Source organism: Ixodes scapularis, unplaced genomic scaffold, assembly GCF_016920785.2.
Source record: "Ixodes scapularis isolate PalLabHiFi unplaced genomic scaffold, ASM1692078v2 PGA_scaffold0__279_contigs__length_252992795, whole genome shotgun sequence".
Lineage (NCBI taxonomy): Eukaryota > Metazoa > Arthropoda > Arachnida > Ixodida > Ixodidae > Ixodes > Ixodes scapularis.
In genome coordinates, this window is record NW_024609835.1 from 139,942,835 (window position 1) to 139,965,257 (window position 22,423).

Consider the following 22,423-nt stretch of genomic DNA (forward strand, 5'->3'; position numbering starts at 1 on the left):
TAAAAAAACGTTTTTAAACATTGGCAAAGCAACTTAAAAAAAAAAACTTTTTTGTCACAATTTTTTTTGTAGAAGTTTTTACAGCTTGCAGAATCCCTAATGCATGTTGTCAAGTCTAAGTCCTCTAAGTGATGCATTTTTCCAGAATAATTTATTTTTGGCATGCTAGCACCATGTGAAGTGGGACCTTTTGAACTTCCAATTGCATTTATCCCGGCTTCACTTTTTGGAATCAAATATTGGTTCAGGAAAACTATCATTTTATAATAAAATGCTGCATGGAACAGGTTTTTGGAGTTTCCATATTGGAATTTTGTACGGATTGCGGCTGTGAACTTAGTGCACTTTCATGCTCTTTTGTCATGGAAAGTTGCAGTTTCTTCAACCTAATACTTCCACAAAAAAAAATATATTTACAGAATATTTTTAATTAAAATTGCATATTTCTGTTATTTTTTACACAGCCACGTGATACAAGTGTTATTCTGTGTGCTTCACTGAAACAACTGGCCATTACCGTTTCTAAACGAGTTTTCCTCAGTAGGTGCAATGTTTCTTTGATGTGCTTTTGAGACACTCTTCTAAAAATTAAATTATAAAAATTTGCGTTGCATTCACAGTTACAAGCATGTCCTGCAAACTTCATACCAGTGAAACTTGAAAAGTTTGCCTTTCGGAGAAGCCTTCTTTAAAGGGATGCTACAAACACCAAAACATCACTCGTATAGTTATATCTTGAACGAATGACCATATTTTTTTTTTTTTTTTAAAAAAAGGAGGCGCATTTGACAGATATGTTTACGTCTTGTTTCTCCGAGAAGGAGAGGGAACGGCCTCGCGTCTTCTCTGCCTCGCCGCCTTGAGGGGGGGGGGGAAGCGAAGAGAGAAGAAAACGAGATATCTTAACGTCACGCGCCTCGTCGGCCTTGTTCAATCTCAACCTCTTTTTAAAAAAAGTATGGGTGTCCATTCGAGATATCGCCTTCCGAGTAGTGTTGAAGGGATTGTCGCGTCCCGCCTACAGCTCCTACACTGTTTTTTTTTTTTTTAAATCCAAATTTCGGTTTACCATCTCTTTGAAATTGCTGAACCCCCAAAACATTTTTCAAATGCCTGGATAGGATACATATGTCTCAAGAAAAGTAACTTTCAGAATTTCTCCTAACTCAAAATATGTCCCACAACAACATTGCACTGTTTTTTTTTTTTTGGGGGGGGGGGGGGGGAGTTTGTGACATGCTCTATCCAGGCACTTATGGAAGTGCTTTTTTAGTTTAGTTACCCTTTAAAATAGCCAAACACATTAAAACAATTCTTTGAAGATAAACACTGTTCTTTTTTTATGTTCAGATCACAGCACACTAAAGCAACAATATCACATCAAGAAGAGCCAACAAATTTGAGATGCTGGCCATTTTATCAGCCCACCACTGCTTGATTTTATTGCACAACTGAAACTGGCCAATATCGCATGATGCCTTATCTGCAGTGCTGAATTAAGAGCTCCATGCCTTAGATGGCACTGTTGTTTTTAATGCAGAAACATTTTAGGCCTTGACAGGTTAAATTCATGAAACCGATGCTACAAAAATGGGGAATGGAAGTGCATGCAAGCATAAGTGACATAATCACCATCTTTTTATTTCTTTGCCCATAAACAATTGCCTGTAGTGAGGCACAAATTAAAAGAATGTAAAACATGCCAAAATAAATACAGTGCATGTTAATATAAGAACACAACTAAGAAGCAAGCAAAAAGAAAAACTTCCTGCAGCAGATGCATATCAGTCACTCTTCTGTAATGACCCCAAGAGGGTTGACAGTATTACAAAATGAATAAGTTGGTGAATAAATAAGTGCATGTCTACCCATCCCCGGTGGAGAGTCTGAACGTTTCACCTTTTCATCACATGCCCTTAAAGGGCCCATGAACTGATTTTTGGGTTGGGATAAATCATTTTAGATTGGGATTTTACTAATAGCACATCGTTCAGTGGACCAAAAGAAAAAAGGTAGAAAGTCAAAAGCCTGACTTTAAGAGCGAAAATTTGAAAACAGAGCGGACTATTTCGTACCTCCTCCCCTTCGCAACCTCTCTGCCTTTTCACTGTGATACATCCGCGGTCCCAAAACCGCGTCAACGGGTCCAAACTGACGTCACACGCAACCGGACCTCACTTATTCCCTTCACCCCTAAGCGGACATTGTGATGGAAGCTACGCGCTTGCCGGACCAATCAGCCGCCTCCCTTTCATCACCTGACTTCATTCTCTGCAGCCACATTTGCCACGCTCACGTGGCAAGTGTGGCTGGCCCAACGAGCACGTAGCTTCAACAGCACTGTCAGCTTCGGAATGAACGGGGTCGGGAAAGCAACTTTTGTCCGAATTTTGAGCGACGGGCTAATCTTCTAGGGGGAGAATGGATGTGTCCGGATTACACAAACGAGAGTGCGAGCAAGAGGGGACCCCCTTTTCGTCTTCTTTAACTGTTTGGTGGAATGCGCGATTTATGAGTTGAGGAGGAAAGCTAAACAGGAAAAAGTTGGAAAAGCGTTTCATGACCCCTTTAACTGCACCGTTTGTGAACCGATTTTGAAAAATCAAAACCCTATCGATTCATCTTGTTGAACTGAATCTGGTACACTAAGCACTTCCAAAAAGTTCTCTAAACTATGTTATTCTGCTTCGCCTCTGCAAGTATGCTATGGAGACATAGTAGAAGGGTCTGAGCAAGTAACACTGCAGAGCACGTTTTGCTAGATATATTTCGAAATGCTAAAACGGTCAAAATATTTTCACATCTGTCCAGAATATATAAAGCACTGTGTGCTTTTTGCTAAAAAAATCTATAGGCAAGGCAAAGCAGAACAAGCCTTTATTGCGCAATATAACAAACAACATGCTCCATTATAGTTTATTATCAACAAACACCAACATCCATGTCATTCTTAGTTGACTGTTTCTATGTATAAATACAAAATGCACATAAAAAGTCACTATTAGCGATCATCAAATCCTGGCATGGGAAAGGTGACTGCAAAGGCTTCCACATCTTTACGTAGGGCAGCCATTTTTTTCAGGGTTTCTTCATCTTTGGCAATGAACTGCTTGAAGTCTTTCACTGTTTTGCCTGCACAGAGACAGTTGAATAACTCCAGTCAGTTAAGATGACACCCACGACAAACCGGTTTCACAGCAGCAAAGTGTTTAATTGGGCCAGATGGCCTACCTTGAAGTTCGGAAAAAGCGTTGAGAAAAAGACTAGGGCAAGCAAGTTAAACAATAAAGGCATCTTGTATTCATAGCTCATTTGATGTCTTTTTTTAGCTTTCTTCAAACCTGTTTTGCAATTAACCATAAAAAATTTAATTTACTGGAATGAAAAACACAACTGAAATATGTACAGAGCACTTAATTTCTTTCAGTTCAAGTTAGTTTCTCCTCATTGTACAAAACTGTGAAAGGCACCATAGTTTAATTTAGTATATGCAACCAGTTCGTGCTACAATTGCTTGATATTAGTGAAAAGACTGAGTGCGCAGGCGAGCTGGTGGTAGCTAATCGTGTCGTTTAACACCCAAGACTGTGGTGAAGAAAATGAAGAACTTTTATTCAAAGGAACAGACACAGAAGGGAACATCTCAAATTGATATTGAAGAACTGGTATATATAAAATTTTCTTGACTTTTTCATGGGCGACTTTTTTGTAGGCTCCGTGGTGAACTTTTCACAGCGGAGCTGTTAGGGGCTAGTTTCCCCAGTATCATGTCCATGGAAAAACAAATGTCAACGCAAAACTCCAGACAGCTACCGCCATCTATAAGCAACAGCCGCAACCAGACAACCGGCTTGCCGGTTGTCTGGTTGCCGCCATCGCTCATAGATGGTGGCAACCTTTCCACTCTGGTTTTGACCAGAATGGAAAGGCTGAATTTCTCTAGGCATCGTCCTAGAAGTCATCCTAGACGTTGTCCTTGAAGGTCGTCCGAGAGGTTGTCCTAGAAGTCATCCTTGAGGTGGTCCTAGACGTCGTCGAGATCGTCCTTGAGGTCGTCCTAGATGTTGTCCTCGAGGTCGTCCTAGAAGTCGTCCTTGAGGTTGTCTGAGACGTCGTCCCTGAGGTTGTCTGAGACGTCGTCCCTGAGGTTGTCCTAGGCATTGTCTTCGAGGTTGTCCTAGAAGTCGTCCTCTAAGCATCGTCCTTGAGGTCGTCCAAGAAGTCGTCCTTGAGGTCGTCCAAGAAGTCGTCCTTGAGGTCGTCCTGGACGTCGTCCTCTAGGCATCGTCCTAGACGTCGTAAAGCCAACAGCTTCGCTGGTCCTCCATCTTCACGTGAAGTGGAAGGGCTCTACATTTTTTTTCTTTCTCTTTCGTATGAAAGTATTTTAATAAGAGCTCTGTGCCAAGCTCAGATATTTTCCGCAAAGCACAAAAAAGACACCATGGTGGGAAATATGCTTCCCATGGCCCAGCAGCTGCTAAAAAAATAGTCAAACAATTTATGTTATTGTTAAAGAGAGGGACTGCAGAAGCTGAAGATAATTTTTGTGCAACTCAATGTACTCTCTTCTTTCTCAAAGCCATATAGAAACGGAAATATTTGTTTCTTCCAAAAACTGAAGCTCCGAAAGCTGCGTGGGATGCTCTTAGGCCTAGGCAACCATACTTCCTAATTTGACAAATACCGAGAAAGTTACTTGTGGCACTTGTGCTTTCAAAATATTCAGATTCATTCGATTGTTCAGAGCACCTGATTTGTAAGTTAGAAGATTACATAGCTTGTAAAGCTCTGATCATCAGCAGATACCAGAAGCCAGCCTCACAAAAACAAAGGCCTGCAAATGCTGATTGCGGGAACGTTTCGGAAACGTGTAGCTTTGTTTTTACACCTCGAGATAGCAACAGTATCAGTATATATTTTCTTTTATGACATGACCTCTGCTAGATGGTGGAATGGTACAATGGTGGGAATTCGCCTTCCCTTGAGCCCAGTACAGATCAAGTGTGGGTGGAAAGTATATATCCCACTGCCCATGAAAGGGCTAAATGGGAACAGGAACCAGGCTTTACAAGATACTCAAAAAAAGTATTTAACTTAGTTTTTTAGAGTACTAGGTTGAAAAGTAACTGAGTAGAGTCTAAATAGTTTAAAAAAGTCACTCGTTACTTGTAAGATAGTTAATTCTACAATTTACTGTTAAACCATTACCGTAAAATACTAGGGAAGCGTCCACCCCACTTTCACTGAAAACTGGGTTAATCTAGACATGGGTGCTTGTCCGGTCAAATCGGCAAAAACCAAGATGGCGGCTAATAAAGAGCTTTGAAGGCAGGGTGAACGAAAAGAGAAAGCACATTTCTTTTCATACGATACCCCCTTATCGCCCGCCACTGGCGGTCTCGTAGCCGCCGCAACGGGATGAATATTTTTGGCTGATGCCGGCCCTTTGTAGGGGGTGGGTGCTTAAAAGGAGACATGGGTTTTTGGAGGCAAAACGTTCCTAAAACTTCACTCTTTTGAAAACGGTGATGTTGACCCCTACAGCAATTGCTTTTTTTAATCTACCAGGTTTCTAGTTTCGTGGATGAATATTTGAGCTATAAATCTATTTATAATGTCTATTCAGGCTGAATGTGCATTGAAGTCGACTCTAAAACACCGTTTTCACAAAACACAATTTTTTTACTTGTTGAAAATTTGTAAAACGAATATCTCAGCATCTAGAGCAGACAGAAAGATAAGTTTTCCTGAAACATGTAGCTAAATGTGTGAAGCATGCAATGTTCAGAGCAGATTTCTTAATATAGGTTTAAGAATTTTTTAAATTGATCTTTTGTTTTATTATCTGTTAGCCACATGTTGAACATTGAACTTGAATGTATGATAAAATCACTAATAATGGATTAATCTTAAAAGTGCTTCCAACATTGTATTCTTTACACTTCATAGTAGTGTTAAAGAGGATATTTTGTTGAGTAGATTTTCCTTATTGCTCCTCCAAACAAAGGCAGGTGAGGTTTAATTATCTTGAAGACAATTCTACAGACTGAGAAAATGACCTGATATTTGAAATCAGCAAAAAAAGCTGAATAAGGTTGTGCAGTTTCATTGCGTTTGGTCATAAAACAAGAAAAAAAAAAAAAATCTAAGACCAGAATTCCCAAGTATGAAAAATGTTAAAGGGGCACTCAAGTGGTTTTTGGGGAAGCTACTTTTTGGTGCGATGGCGTTAAGGAAGTGTCAGTGAATGAGTGTCTTCAGTTTTACAAGGCAGAGCCGCCTATTAATCACGCAGGAATAAAATATGTGCGGACTATTTTCTGTTCCTGCGCTGACCAATGAAATTATCGTATGTTTGAAAATTCTGGCGGCCTTTGTGAAGTTTCGCTAAAGGAACAATTTTCAGTTCAATTAGATATGTTGTGCATGATAATTTCACAAGACGTAAAATAGTTCTAGTTTAAAATACGCGATACTGCAATTCTCGTTTCCCAAACAAGGGACTACGTTTTCTCCTTGCATTCCTCCGCGGGAGGTGAATTTCCCGTTCCCTCGGGATGCGTGGAAACGCACGTATCATGAACTGCAAACATGGCGTCAGTGGTACTCGTCGACGTGGACGGCGTGGTGAAAGCTCATCGTTCCGCGTAAAAGCGCTATCCTTGACTGTGAATTTTCGTCGCGTGTCGCTATGATAACCCAGCACATACTAGAAGGGAAGATCCACCTACTCATGCGGCGATGTCGTGGCGGCACTCTCAAGACAGCAGAAACGCCCGTGCCGTCGTGTTTGTTTACTTCGACTACAGTGGTGCTTTCTAAGCATTTGTGTCCTCGAACATCGCCCGGATTTCTTATTTCGCGGGTTTCATGCATGTGCTCATGTTCAAGGTATTACTGGCGCGTACCGTATAAAGGATACAAATTTTCACGCATTTTCATCACCGGAAAAAAGTGATTAGTGTTAGCGATCCTGAACGCTCGCAACGTCTATCTGATCACGAAGTCATATTTCTACATTGCTATATCACTGCTAAGATTACATCGTCTTTTATAATCGTAAAAAAGCATGTGGCGATATTTGTACTATTGGCAAAGTCGTGTATTAGAGTCATGATCGTCTAAGACAGTGTGCTGCACCTTTTTCTGTTCTTTTTTCATCCACTGTGCCCTGCAAGCCTACCATGAAAAAAAAAATAAAGCTTTAGGCTATAGAAAACTGTCAGTCTATATTCTGTTACGGCATTGAGTGGCAGTGCGTCCCCTTTCTAGAGGCGCCGCTGAAACAGCTGACGGCGGCGTAGAAGCGGTCGCCGTGCTGACGACCCGCTGCACTTGTTGCAGTGATTGCGGGTGTAGGTACGCGCGGCGCAGAGCAGTCGTTCCGGTCGCTCCGGTTGCAACGGACGCAGTCGTAGGAAACGCGCTCGTTGCAAACATCTGAACCAGCCTCCCCCGTCCTCCCGAAGCGAAAGTCAACGTGGCGACATCGTTTGACATCACGTACCAGAGGTTACGCTGGTATGCCAAATGTTGGTTTGGTTACGACTTGCCCTAATCGCAAATCGAAGAACGCCCGAAAAGGTCTGCGTTTCGTCGTCCTCGGAACCCGAATACGACTCCGAAGCGCTACTATTGTCCACATCGCACGTCGGAGTGGCGTCATAGGAAATCATCCCCAGGTCGGCTGTCCGCCCGAAGAATTTCAACCTCTAACGGCGTCAGGTCCTCGAGCGTCGAGAACTCCGCCGTGATCGAAGCTCGCATGACAAAGAAGTTCGGCCGGTGCGGCTACCTCGGGATCGCTGCGCCGCTGCGCGACGGAACGTCGTTCAACGCCATTGGCCCGAGATTGTTTTGATATGCGTGCGATGACCAATGAGAGTGGTTTCGTTTTCGGATGGATCTGAGGTTTGGCGGCCTTCAATTACATTTTTATTAAAGAAATAATCACCGGATGACTATATTTTTTGGTTTTTAGGGATACTTAGGGAGTCTAAATTCAGTTGTCATCATCAAAACACGAACTCAAAAACCACTTGAGTGCCCTTTAGTAGTGGGCCCTTGTATGAAGTGGGCAATTCTGCAATACTTCACAAGTACCAAAAAACGCCATTACTAAAATGCAATCTTGGGCTGCCTCTCTCTCCACATTATGTTGCAGTCTGTTTTTTGCAACTTGAATCCAACAACCTTTTTCCTTTTTCAACACATCTTCTAACGCTAAACAGGTGCTCTGCGGATGATGTATTCAAAGGTTGGAAGGAAAAGCTTGCATTGCACCGGTAGTTTCTTCTCTGTTTCGCTAACACATTCAAACATTTCTAGTAAATGTTGCCATAACAGGACTAAAGCTGTTCCCTGGCTTTTGGGCTGATGCCAAACATGGAAACCCATTCAAGAAATGACAGAGACAAAATCTAACAAAGATGTTTCCTAAGTACATTGGTCATAGCCCATGTTAAGTTAGAGACTTATTTTGTGTAGTTTTGTTGTACATTCCTGTCTGGGAAAAAAAAGTGTTCGCCAAGGGGGAATTTCCTTTGACGCCGCTCGGGTTAACTTGTCTTCGCAGGGATCATGTTTTGTCTGTCTGGTGCAGTCTGCTGTTATTACAGTACGCATTGGGCGAGAAACTTGAGTAGTACAGTCCTTCATGCCACACCTCTGCTCCATCATGTCCGCCCTCTGAATGCGTGCATCTTTGCACGTACGCCGTATGTGTTGTCTATATGAAAAAGAGAAATCACTGGTGCATTTACAAACTGAGCAGTAACTTGCGAGTACAAGTTACTTGCAAAAAGTATTAAAGTTAGAGTAGTAAATACTCACCTTCAAAGGTTTTTGTAACAAGCTACTCAAAACACATTTAAGATACGGTAACTTGAGTAGAGTATTTAAGTTACCGTACATACAAGTCTGGGAACAAGACACTTTTATTGTTTGTTTGCAACTACATCATCGAATGATATGCTACATTTTTTCCAGCAACTGGACATTCAGGTCAGGTTTAATGAAGAACCCAGAAAATCTAATTTCAGTTATATGCTGCCTTTGACACTGGCATCAATAAAGCAGTGAATGGCTGAAAAAACATTCAATGCAATGCTATGTTGGGAAATGAATTGCATTCTGCCCTAGTGTGTTCACAGCTCAGTGCATTCTATATGTACCCTTTCCTAAGCATACGGTTTGTAGAGTACCATAATATCCTGAGAGATAGCCCACCTAGAATCGAAAGCAAATCGGGTGAAACTGAAGGGTGGGCTGGGCTAACTTTCGATGTGCAATCAAGAAAAGTTGAAAAAATGCTAGTTCTAGATTTTGTGACCAGCGAAACTTGTAATCGCAGGGAGGCGCGATGAACAAAAGACGACTGCCCTTCCCAGTCAGCAATGTTCGCTTGTCTCCTGCTGTGGCTAAGCAACACCATTTCTCCCAAGGTCACCATTGGCCAGGGCCCTGCAATTACTAGAAATGAAATATTGTTCGGTGTTTTAAAAAAAAAAAAAAAAGGAAATCATGCCAAAAGTATGGTTGGGTTATCTTTTGGGGGTGCGGCATCTCTCGGGACATTACGGTAATGCTTGTCAGAGTATAGATGTTCCTGACATGTCTGAAACAAACCTGCACAAATGAAGCAACATCCTTATTTTTGATGGATCGTAATACGGCTGCATGCAATACAGCGTGACCTGATGTTGTATAGCTGCAAGCCCTTGCACATAATTAGTAGGGCAGTCCCAGACGCAGACGTTTGAGAGTGGCCTGTTGATCTTTTTTGTAACCATTATCTTATGTGTATGAAACTAATATTAACAATTCTTGAAAGCAATAAAAATGACTTGCCTGCTTTTGGCTTGGCTTCAAGGGCAATTGTCACTGCTCGGTCAATGAAGTCTATCACCTTGTGGAAATCCTTCTCTTTGAAGTTTCTAGACGTCAGCGCAGGAGCTCCTAGTTTCGTTTCAATTCCATGCACACAACAAAGAGAGAATCCAAAACAACAATTAATCCAACTCCTCCTTCATTACTTTAGGTCTATATTTATAGGGTAACTGAAGGACGAGCAGTTCTGGCAAGGCTGTCACAATCTGTCCCAACTTTTACAAGTTTCAGAAATATTTGTAGGCCCAGCAAGATCCTCCTCAACAACTAATTCCATAGCTTCCCCAAGTGCCTTATACTGCAGTTAAAGACTCCTGTTTTTGTCCCTGCTATTAGTGGGCTGGCAAATGGTTTACTCCGGGTTCTACCCAGAGCTACATGCATATGTATTATACAAGTTATCCAACTGCCCCTCTCTCCACATTATGTTGCCACGTTTCCTTGCAGTACAGAGCTGCACTGTGAGAAGGCACACACAGCAGCACACAAAGCAAAAGACAGCCCACAAATTCTAAAGTACAGTTACTTATTTTCTGGCTTCCCAGAAGATTGTAGACCTCCACCTGAAAATCACTGCCACTTTAAAGGGATACTGAACTGAAATTTGGATTTCGCAAAGTAAGGCTGCAGAAGTGTTGAACGGGACGCTACAAACTCCAAAACACCACTCGTACATCGATATCTCAACCCGATGGCCATACTTTTTGAAAAGAAGGGCGCGATCAAGCGAGTTCTTTGATGTAACTGTCCTCCGGGAGAATTTGAGAATGAGGAGAAGCGGCCTCGCTTCTCTCCTCCTCGCTTTGGTTCACCAGCTTGACGGGACGTAACGAGGAGGAGAGAGAATGGGAATCGTGACGTGCCTTGTCTCGTCGGCCGGGTTCAATCGAGCACTTCTTTTCCAAAAAATACGGCGATCCGTAAGATATATCGCCGTACGAGTGATATTTTCCGGTTTTGTAGCTTCCCGCCTATCCGCCCGGCCTTGTTTAGTGAGCTCGAAATTTCGGTTCAGTATCTCTTTAAGGTCTAACCCCATGCTTTTGCTTCAGCTCACGAGGTCAAAGGCCTTTCAGCTCCACCCAGAGATTGCTGGCAGTACAGAGAGACCCCGAAGACTCCAATCAAACACAAACATGCAGTGGACGTTGTTTATGCATGACCAAGGTGCCAAAAGGTTTTTATAGCAATAGCTTCATATGAGAACCCTGCACAGATTTTGCTCGCACGTGTTCGTCCCCGATACCACGACTTGAAACTGCAATGTCAATTTCCCCGCCAACGGGGCCACCTATAACTTGCCCGAACAGACCACAGATGATGAGAAGCATGGCGGAACCCCCAAGTACTGTCAGTATTTGACACGAAAATAAAATAAAATATTGCATCATTGTTAGCAATAGGAAGTTTCGAAAATTCGCACGAGCCTAGCATAACGATCCAGTAGTACGACGGGGCCCGAGCTATTGGTTTTAATAGTGAGAAAGCAAAATTAACCTTCGGTGACAGTAATTCCTTGTATTTGGGTAAAATGTAGTGGGGTAAGCCCTTTGGTGCAAATGGTGCAGCAATCACATCACTGTAATATCCATTGACATTACATCAGTCTCGCTGGTTAGAACAGCAGACACTAGTCATAATCTACGTTCTGCAGTAGGAGTATCTGCGTTGTGCATACCACTTTTACAACAAACTGATATCTTCATCACTATCAAGGTCTGTCTAAACTCGTTATAACAGACCTTGACTTTGACAGAAATTCTGGTCTGTTGTAATAGGAGTATGTTGTATGCAGATATGAAGTTGAGTCAATGGTATGTAGAGGAAAACCAACCAAACTTCACAAATCGGTATGTTAAATCCAAGTGTCTGTTGTAACCAGGTCTGTTGTAATGAGCTTAGACTGTAATGAGTTTATATTGGCCAGATGTCGGCCTGGGGAGATGCTCGAATCGGAATCCGTACCGAGGCGTATCCCTCCGGGCACCAGGGCTGACTTGTCGCCGGGGCAGGTGTTCTTGTTGGCAGTCAGGTTGCACTCGTTCATGACGGACTCCAGCCGTGCACCATCAAGACCCTTGGGACGCAGGTCCAGCAGGAGCAGATGGTTGTCCGTGCCTCCTGCAGAGGGGCCGGCCAATCGCAGGTGTCACAAAAAACAGTGCTCTAGGTTTATTTGCAAAGCTGAGTACAACTAATTGATGACTTGCAAGGGTGAAAATGATCAAATACACGAGAACAGATAGTTGAGGGAAAGAAAGGCTTGATATGTAGACCAAAAATTTTGAGCAGATGCCGCCATTCACGCAACGACAAAAAAACAAAGAAGGAATGTTGTGGAGCTAGTTGAAAATGTGTGCCTACCCAAAATGTCCATACACTCTGGTTCCCATTCTGTTGTGTGGTTTTTCCTCCTTGTTTGTTTTATCATGCACCGTCCTCAAAAATAGCTTGTCTATGGTAACTAAACAGCTGCTTGGAGCCATACCAGATGACCAGAACCAGAGTAAGTTGTCTGTTAGACATTTTTCAGAAGGGGTGCGGAATAATCGCTCCCTCAAGGTGTTTCTGTCCTGCAACTGTCTATTTGCCACACTGCAACCGTGATGTGGGAGAAGTGCACTCAATCGAGACGAGCAACCAACATACGAAACCAGTTTGCAAGAATTAAAATTACAGTCTAAGCTCATTACAACAGACCTGGTTACAACAGACATTTGGATATAACATGCGCGCGATTTGTGAAGTTCGGTTGGTTTTCCTCTACATACTATTGACTCAACCTCATATCTGCATACAACATACTCCTCTTACAACAGACCGAAATCTTGGTCAAAATCAAGGTCTGTTATAACGAGCTTAGACTGTAATCTGTAGAATTCAATTCCAACGTTCAATGGGACACTACATTTTCTGCTGAATCGATCAAAGCAGATACGTAAGACATTATGCTCACAGCAATATTAACTCCCTTTAGTGAATGCTCTCCACCAGATTTATTATGTTTTGGTGGGAAATGAGCATGCTTTTCAGGTTCAGTCCCTAATCTGGGGAACATACCAGGGATCATGTTTCTTTCTGTGGGAGGTCGCGACTCACTATACCTTGAAGGAACAATGGTTGCTGGCGACTGCAAGAAAGTTAATTTCCTCAAGTGCACGGTAATCGTCCTTCTAGTGGCGGTCAAACAACGAACAACTAGCTCCCTTTGTAAGTTTCAATGTGTTACAGGGCCAATTTTGACCTCTCTAAATTATGAGAAAGTGTCAAATTGCAGCTAAATTTTGGAGGAAAATGTGTTCGTTAGTGTTGCCTTAGGTTATGCACCCGCCCACCCCCTTTCTCCTTCCCCTTTCCCTCCCCTCCCCCCCGCCCCCACACACACACAAACACATGTATACGGACTGAGCAAAAACACATTCTGCATAATTCTGACTATATGCAGGATTAAGCTGTTCTATTTTTAGCGCACTATGCAATTTCTTTTTCAGCCAGCCACAGTGCAGCAACCATTCTTGAACTCATACAGATGAGCAATAAAACAATTCTAGAATAAAAAATGAATCGAGCAACTATGCATGACACAATGGACCACATAAGATGTCACTAGACATTTTATGAAGGCAAGTCTAGTGCGAGCTTACAACAGTAAACTTGCACTAATTTGAACACACCAAATTCCACTTTTTGGTTAATTTGCTCATGTTCAAAAGTTTCGGCGGAAACCCATACTTATTAATGGGGAAAAAAATATTGTTAACTGGAATGTAGAAAGACCTTGCACATAAAAATTCTACCCGAGCGAATGCATGTGGGTCGTGTTGCACGGTTCTCACCATAGTGGAAACTCCGATTCAAAGTGCCCTTGACTGGAAAAACTGCTACAAAGCCGAGCGTGTGCAAATACCTTTTCAAAATTGCAACAGAAAAAGTCTACCCTTGTCTCACATTCTGGGCAGTGGCATGAAAACTAGAACAATCGGGTAATAATCGGTCGCTGATGCCACCATATTATTGTTTTGCTTCTACCCTTCTGCTGCTTCAATCAATGCTGGACCGCCGTTCCTAGAACTGAAGCGAGTGAAAATCGAGGAACACAGCGAGTGTATACAGTGAAACCCGTTTAGAACGAACCCACGTACAGCGAATTATTGTTGATATCAAACTCACGGAAAATTTTAATAAAAATGCATGCAACAGGTACTTTTTATAACGAACAACATATTGGCTACATCAAACCTTTCCCCTCAGGAAGGCTTTCAAAAACACGCAAAGAATTGCCTTCTAACCTGCCCCTTCTTCTTCTTCTCCTCCTCCCCCCCCCCCCCCCCCCACAAAAAGAAAAAAAAAAAGAAAAAAGTGGGAGAAAATTCTAAAAGCTCAATTTGCAAACAAAATTGACCAAAGAGAAGTGATTCAGAAGAGGAGAAAGCTAAAAAATACCCTCTCCAAGCACACACAGAAAAAAAAAAAACTTTTCATTCCAAAACGGTCAACCACGAAGAGAAAAAAAAAAATGTTTTCAGCGCGTTGTTACAAGGCGGAAACGAAGAGGTGAGAAAGAAAGAGAAGCTCTCGCCTTACAACGAACTCATCGAAGAAGTTTGCTGTAAATGGTTTTTGCTATATCGAATTACTTGCTATATCGAATTACTTGCTATATCGAACTGATCGTAGCATTTTCTGCTGTTCGGTATAAACGGGTTTAACTGTACGAAGAAATGCACGGCAACCTCGCAGAGCTACGGGTGTTCGGCGCAGTCGAGGAAAACCTGCGGTATCCGTGAGGCCCAAAACAAACAAATCCTCACAACCTGCAGCAATGTGAAAGGACTTTGTTTTTTCTAGAGAGGCTGCAGGTTCGCATGTTTTGTACATAACATGCTTTCAGGTGCATGTTGCAAACAGCAAGAAATGACCATGGACTACTTTATAGGGATGGGCGAATATTCAGTTATTACGAATAGCCAATCGAATTCTGTTCTATTCGGCATTTGCTTCGAATCGAATTTAAGTATTCAACAATATTGAATTATTCGACAATATAGAATTATTCAACCTTTCTAAATACAGTCAAACCCGAATATCGAACCCGTTTACACCAAACTATTCCTCATATCAAACAATTTTTTGTGCACAGTAATGTTAGTGATAATATATAGCAAAAACTATGGTTGCATCGAACAAAAATAGCAGCCTCTACCGATATATCAAACTGCCAAGGGCGCCAATTTGCTCTGCAAGCTGGCTTTCCCCTACCACAAGCGCCCTCATTGGGGGAAAACCAGCTTGCAAAGCACGCTGGCTTTTTTTTTTTTTTTTTCTGGGCGGTCGCGTTGATTGCTTGGAAGAAAAGAAAAAGTATGTTTTTCGGAAGGAGCGGAGAGAGGGTGCTCCGTGCTCCCTCTCCCGCTCCATCCGCAAAAGAAAATCTTATTTTTTCCTTCAAATCGTTTGAAGGAAAAAATATTTTCTTGATGTAACTTGACATAACGTGACCGCCAAAACGAAAAAATAAAAAGAAGCCAGCTTGCTTTGTTAGGCCCGCTTCAGACGGGGCAACTTTTCCAGCAATTTTGAGGTTGCTGGCGGGTCGTTCCCTAGCTTTCCCTAGATCGACACAAATTGCCGAGATTGGATCCGGCTCGAAACAGACGAGCAACTCGAACAACTCGGAGCCGTTTGAAGCGGCAGCAGCCAATCAGGGACGCAATATTTTCACGTGACATCCCTGTGGTGGTGATGATGACAGCTAAAGACTTGGTTCTGGTTTGAAATCAATCGTTTTTGGAAATAAACCTTTTCAGAAAGATTAGTTAGTATTCTCCACGCCATTCAAAGATATAAAAACATGTTTTTAGCGCGTAGCTGGGCGTCTAAATAGTGCAAGAAAATTCAAAGTGAATGATGATGATAGCAAGTCGTAGCAATTCGGTTGCTGCGTGTGAACACGAACGGCCCGTGTTGCTGTACGTTGCGACGTCAAGCGGGCCTTAGCTGGCTTCCCCCAATGCAGCGACCTGTTTTAGGGGAAAGCCAACTTGTAGAGCAAAACGGCGCTCTGCAGGAGAAGGTGATCCTGCTAGGACGTGCTCCGTGCTCTCGGCATAGTTCGGCACTAACGCGCGAATGTAGAAGACAGTGGCTTCAGCATTTTGAAGTCCGTTGATAGTGTAGAAAAATATCGTTATCGCCAATGCAATGAAAAAAAGCAGCAGAAGATGCGAGACTACTTCATTGTGTAATATTTCAGCAGAAAGTGAATTTTTGAGAGTCAAATTCATTAAAACTTTTATACTGAACTACCCGCTATATCGAACTCGCAGACATTTTTTTGCGAATTCGATATAAACAGGTTTGACTTACTCTGGCTTGGATTTCCGGCCAGGTGGTGCAAGCTTCCGACCATTTCGTGCTCCCGAACTCAACATACTTGAAATTAACAATTACAGTACTTCTAATACCAAATAAGGGCAAATATAAAACTATAGTTGAAACATATCTTGTGGTATTTGTTGCTTGTACTATTCAAACTATTCGATTCAAAATTATTCGGCCAAAATCACTATTCGCTTCCAATTTGATTCGGACCCGAAAACCTCTATTCGCCCATGCCTACACTTTAGGCAATAAAACCGAGTTTGACTTCGGTCATTTTCCCTCCTTTCTTTAATTAAGTCTTTGGATAATTTGACTGAATTTCAAGGCCCATTGACGTCAAATTAAGACAAATTTAGTATGTCGTATATTCCTTTACCTGACACTACTGTATATCCTTTTGCCAGCAAAGCTGTCACCATGGCCTTGGCATTCTTCACGACCTGCTCCTGGTACGCACGAAAATGGGGCGTAGTGGCCTGCAAAAAAACAGAACCACAGCAAAAAAGAACCTGGAGACGAATAAAGATAAATGCCATATTCCCACTTTACACTTCAAAATAATTGCGTCTAATATTTCATTTAATATCGTTGAGTTCCGAGTTGGCATGCGCATATAATGGATTTTGAGATCGAAGTGAATCGTGGTTTTGGCTAAATGTTTTCTAATTGAATACTGAATAGTTTCTCTCAGCCTTTAAATACTGCACCAAGTTTAAGGGGGGACATACCGTAAAGTTCCGAAAGAACGCCCACCCTAAATGAAGAGATAAATGGGAACAAAAAATGGTGTGAGCTATCTTTGGGGATGCCACAGCAAAACTTTATTAAAAATTAATGATAAACACCGGGGCACTTGCTACAAACCATGAGACGCGGAAACCTACTTCAGATCGCGGACACAGCCTATTCACGTTTCACAATAAGATAAACACACGGGAATTTGCTACAAACTTCTGTGTCACGGGAAGAGATTCCGCAGGTTGCGGACGCAGCAGATTCGTGTTTTACCGTGCGAAGAACCCGCGGAAACCCGCCGAGAACTCGCATCTCAAGGGAATGAATACCACAAATCACGGACACCGCAGATTACATTTTTATGGTGCAATAAACCTGCAGAAGCAAGCTCCGCAGGTTTTGCTTCTCTAAAGTGTGTACCTCTGCTCGGTAAGAAGTTCAACGTGGCTCACCCGCCGCGATGAACACTTCGAAACAGATGAATATCGCAGTTCATCTAGAAGCAAATATCAAATAACGTGTTATTTGAAACAACTATTCGTAAATTCGAATATTTGCACAATCCTAGTTTTGAGACGTTGGCATATTATTCCAACCACTATACCCTGTGGCAGAATAAGAAAAGCAGGACATGCCCCTTCCACAAAGCCCTCCACTTTAGCAGAGCAAACAATAGAGTGGAGGCGAGTGCCTTTTCGCCTTCTGTACAGTGTTTTTTCAGTAGGGGTTATGACACGTCAAAAATAAAATATGAGATAACGGTACTGCTAGGACCCATTGTATGTTCCTATAATCCTGCTAAATTTGTTTTGAAAAAGGCGCGATAATTTCGTGGATAAATCGATTTATATGCGGGCCCCTCGGAGGGGCAGATCCGGGCGGACCTGGAGGCCGATGACGTAGACAGCCTCCAGCGCGGTGTCTCCTTGCACGCACTCACAGTCTTGGCTCTCTTGGCGTATCGAGCAGCTTCCTCGTTTACCTTCCACGTTTCGAGCATGCGGTCCGTGACGATTACGTCTACGGCATCGCTCGCCTTGTCGAAGTGTTCGACATTGATCGCAGCAGCGATGAAAGTGATTGCTATCAAGAGGTGTTGGAAGCTGTTCATTTTGACTGCGACCCGCTGGCGACCAGCTCCAGCGACGACGAGTAACGGACGAACTTGCCGAGGTCACCGTTGTCCGGGAATATCTCGCAGGCGCATGCAGGGTGGAGGGTCAACGGGCTGGGGGTGAGAGCGAGAATAGCTTTCGGGTTACCGAGTTGTGTGAGCGGTTTTGATTGTACCGCGACGAGGAGAGCTTGAGCAATCATGGGGGCGCCTAGAATGAGAGAGTGTTCATGGTCATGTGGTTTATGGACACCATGGTGTGACTAACTTGGGCAGTGTTGCCTGGTCGCCAGATGAAAATGATAAAAATTCGTAAATTGAATATTGCTATTACCAGAGCTCTAAAAATCGCGTAAATTGATGTATATACTAAGTAGCCTATGAGCGTTCTATTTCAAGAATAATCTATCCGTTTAATTTTCATGTCATAACCCCTTTAAAGAGGAAAGAGTAAAGGGCTTTGTGAGAGAAGCTTGGCCTGCTTTTCTTAACATGTAACAGGGTGTAGATCTACAATATGGTGGGGTCCGAGCTTTTAGCAATACTGTATTTATTCGCATAATGAACGCACCCCCACAACGGGTACCAATATTTGGACTCTTTTTTTCCCCTCGCATAATCAACGCACCTCTAATTTTTGGCTCTGCAAGTCTCGAATTGCATCCAATTTAGCTAGCCACCAAACCAATTTTCTTTCGCCGCCAAGCGGTTAGGTCAGGTCATGTCAAGCCAACCTGCGCTCTCATAATGGCTGCAAGTGCGTAGTTGCGGAATTGATCAACCGTAAAACCGAGCGGCGTACACACTTGACGAGGCTTGGGTTGAGAAATTGCCCAGCCCCAGACATTCTTCACTTATTGAATGCATTGATGTCAACAAACACGCCGTCGTCTGTAGTCCGCTTTCGGAGAGTAGAATCGTGTAAGTGGTTAGGCCTAATTTCACATACTCCAGGTAAATGCGTTTATTTGATCCAAAACAAAACGGCGCAGCGAGGTGCAGGCTGCTTCGTAGGCTGAGTGTGTCTGGTAGCCCCTGGTAACAGCAGTCTCCGTGAACGAAACTTGATCCGTACGAACGGGCCTCTGCAGTCGGCGATTGGTCTTTGTACGAGTACTTATATGGATAACTGCGGTATATACCAGAGCGCACCGCCGGATCCTAGCAATATATATCGCTTAAGAACGGTCACATTGCTTTCCGTGCTGAGTGAGCTTCGTAGGGTGCTTTTCCTTCGGCAAAAGGCATTCCGAAAGTGCCTTAAAAAGGTTCGCAATTTATAAAGCATGGTTACTGTGGCATGCCCCCGACCAGCCGTGAGGGGGCCTCCATCAGAGGAGACGTGCCACAGTATGTTGCATTGCGCATTGGCACCTAATATGACATTTGCACGAAGTGTGTAAATGCAAAAATTTGACCCCGCGTAATAACCCCCCCCTTTCCCCCTCCAAATGTGTCAATTTTTTTGGGAAAAAAGAGTGCTCATTATGCAAGTAAATACGGTATGTTTTTTTTTTGAAATGTAAAAAGCAAACTAGACCTTGCTTTTCCCACAACTATTTTGCATATAATGGATACAAAAAGGGTAACATTCTTCTAAAATTTACTAACTGTTGTTTCATGTGACCTTTTGTAACAGTGTGGGCAGCACGAAGCGCTCTGCCGACTATAATGGCACTACTGGGCAGATCGTTTGTACATTGTACCCGAGACATCCTACAGCTGTGCGATTCTATGCTTACTGCCCATAGATGGCAAATTCACACTTAGCCTGTTACGTGATGTCTAGGACTAAGCACCTTAGCAAGAAAGCAAAGTTTTACACAAGCACAAACATTGGTGCAGCACTGGCGATACACACACCTGCTTCAGTGCAACAGCCACAGAGGCAATGGCATGGTTGTGAGGTCCTCCCTGCAGAGCTGGGAATACTGCAAAGTTGACCTTAGACTCAAAGTCGTACATGATCTCCTTCCCTTTCTTGTCCACCTCCTTAAGGCCTTTGCGGAAGAAGACGAGACCTGCTCTGCAAAGCGAATACAACCATAGAACGTAAATAGGTCTGATGTATGTCTGATGTCCAGTAGTCAGCACCGCTGCTGTCAGAGTTTTGCAGCCATTCATTAATTCATCATTACTGCAACTGTGACTGAATGGTTTCTGGATAGCAACCATATTCCAAAAGACATGGAAAATGAGAGCAAACACTTGGGTTTGAAACATAATATTTGGAGGAAAACGAAAAGAATGGCCAGACACGTTGAGGTCTTACAAATGTTAGTCAATCCTTGATACTCAGTTGTGGATCAGAATTCTCGCTAGACTCATGTATATTTGCACCAACACACACTGTAAAGAATGTTTGTATGAAGAGAAAAAGACTGATTGCCACCACATATCAATATATTTTGCTTTGAGAAGTGGTTGGCTGTATAGGTCGTGAAGGGGGGGGATGGGTGCATTTCCAGACAAGTCCAGACAAGTAGAGCAAGAGAAATAACCTAAGCTACCTGTGAAGTGATATACAACGAATTCCTGAGGCCTTGTTTCTCATCCTGAGGGACATTTGGAATGATTCTGGCTGTATTCACACTGTCTTACGGCCATTAACAGGTGGAATGAGCCAAGGTGTAGTCTGTTGCCGACTTGCCTTGAACCCCTGAGTGTCTTATGGGTGGTGGTTGTGACCAGGTCAGCATATTCAAAAGGCGATGGGATCACTTTTGCCGCCACCAACCCGCTGATGTGAGCCATGTCAGCCATCAGGATTGCCTTGACATCGTCACACACCTGGTGAGGAGCAGAGGCATGCCATGTTTATAAACCACAAGGACAGAAAATTCTGGAGGGCCCTCAGAGGGCTCCAGCTTAGAAAACAAGGGTAAAGATATACTGTAAATTACCGATGAAGCACCCACCCAAAAGTTTATTAATTCATTCATTTATGTGAATACCTACATCACCTTGAGGCACATTACAGTAGGCTGGGCATGCACATAAAAAGATAAACAGCACATTACAACAGAATACAAAAATAACCAATAGATAAAATACAACGATTTTAGGAGTGGAAGCATTACAATATTGTAAAACAAAGTTTACATATACACTTGCAGATTGTTGAAAAACAGCTCTGACAATGGTATTTCAACAATGTCACTGGGCAGCATATTCGTCTTCGGTAGGCTGTGAAAAAAATTTAACATTTAGATACGTCAATTCCACACTTGAATGAAGAAATTCTTTTTAAAATTATCCCTCCAATGTGGCATGCTGGTAGGTTGGAGATAATGTCCAAAAACTGGGGGATGGGTGCTTGTTAGTTCCGGAAGCGAAAATGCAGAAGGGGCGCAAGGTAGGGCGGGCTTGACCGCTTAGCATTCGCAATCGCATCAGCTGTTTGAAGAAACAGCCGATGCAAAGGAGCACAGTGCCGCACGTTGCTTGCATATTAGAAAGAAGCATACTAATAGACCACTTTCAGAAGCAAGTGCCATCTATTGGAGACTCGAACGAAATTAACAGCACCTAGTGGCTAGAACAAAAAGCTGTGGCGGCAGGTTTGCTTGCCAGGCTCCTCGAGCGAATCAGATATTCACAGCACCTGGCGGTCTGAAGACGAAGCCGTGAAAGTAGGTTAAAAAAAACATGCCATGAAAATCGCTAATACTTCGTTCACCCCTAACGTGACAGTGCACTGGAAGCTACACAGTCGCTGGACCAGTCACGCACCTATCTTCCACTACATGATAACGCTCCTGCCCATACCCACATGCAGAGAGCGGGGTGAGGTGATGAAAGGGGAGGCAGCTGATTGGTCCAGTGAGTGTGTAAAGTCCGCCGTACTGTCAGCTTAGGGGTGATTGGACTACTGAGGTAGTTCACATTCTACATCAGGGGTCTCAAACTCACTGGAGTGTGGGGGCCAGATAACCCACCCGCAAAAGGTAGAGGGCCAACACAAGGGGGAGGGGGGGGGGGTGGGGGAGTTCAAAAGATTTTAAAGAGGAGGGACCTTGTGCTCTATGCGTTTTGTAAACATACAGTTTTGGCAGTGACACCTTTCGCTTTGATTTGTTTATAAGACTACTTTGGGCCCTGACCTGATGTGACAACAACAATTATCATTGGACCACCCCGCCAACATGCTGCTGTTTTTAATAGAACAAGAAAGCAAGCACATTGTAATTCCAGTTGTTCAATTCACTCAAAAATAAATCGTCAAAAAAAAAAAAAAAAGTCTTCATACAACATTTTTTGGGTTTGAGACGACTTTTATAACCGTCTGAGAAAATACCTTCA

At 43.0% G+C, this 22,423-nt stretch overlaps 1 protein-coding gene across 1 annotated transcript in view; it reads right to left on the reverse strand.

The window, feature by feature from the left end:
* Window positions 1–2,859: 2,859 nt before the first annotated feature.
* LOC8051983 (serine hydroxymethyltransferase, mitochondrial) overlaps window positions 2,860–22,423 on the reverse strand; it is a 50,253-nt gene continuing 30,689 nt past the window's right edge. Inside the window, exons 7-12 of the mRNA XM_029985513.4 lie at window positions 20,772–20,911; window positions 19,985–20,147; window positions 16,649–16,748; window positions 11,857–12,012; window positions 9,853–9,960; window positions 2,860–3,132 (exon numbers count right to left, since the gene is read on the reverse strand). Of these exons, the coding sequence (XP_029841373.3) occupies window positions 3,002–3,132; window positions 9,853–9,960; window positions 11,857–12,012; window positions 16,649–16,748; window positions 19,985–20,147; window positions 20,772–20,911 (798 nt within the window). The 3' untranslated portion in view covers window positions 2,860–3,001. The remainder of the gene's footprint in view (window positions 3,133–9,852; window positions 9,961–11,856; window positions 12,013–16,648; window positions 16,749–19,984; window positions 20,148–20,771; window positions 20,912–22,423) is intronic.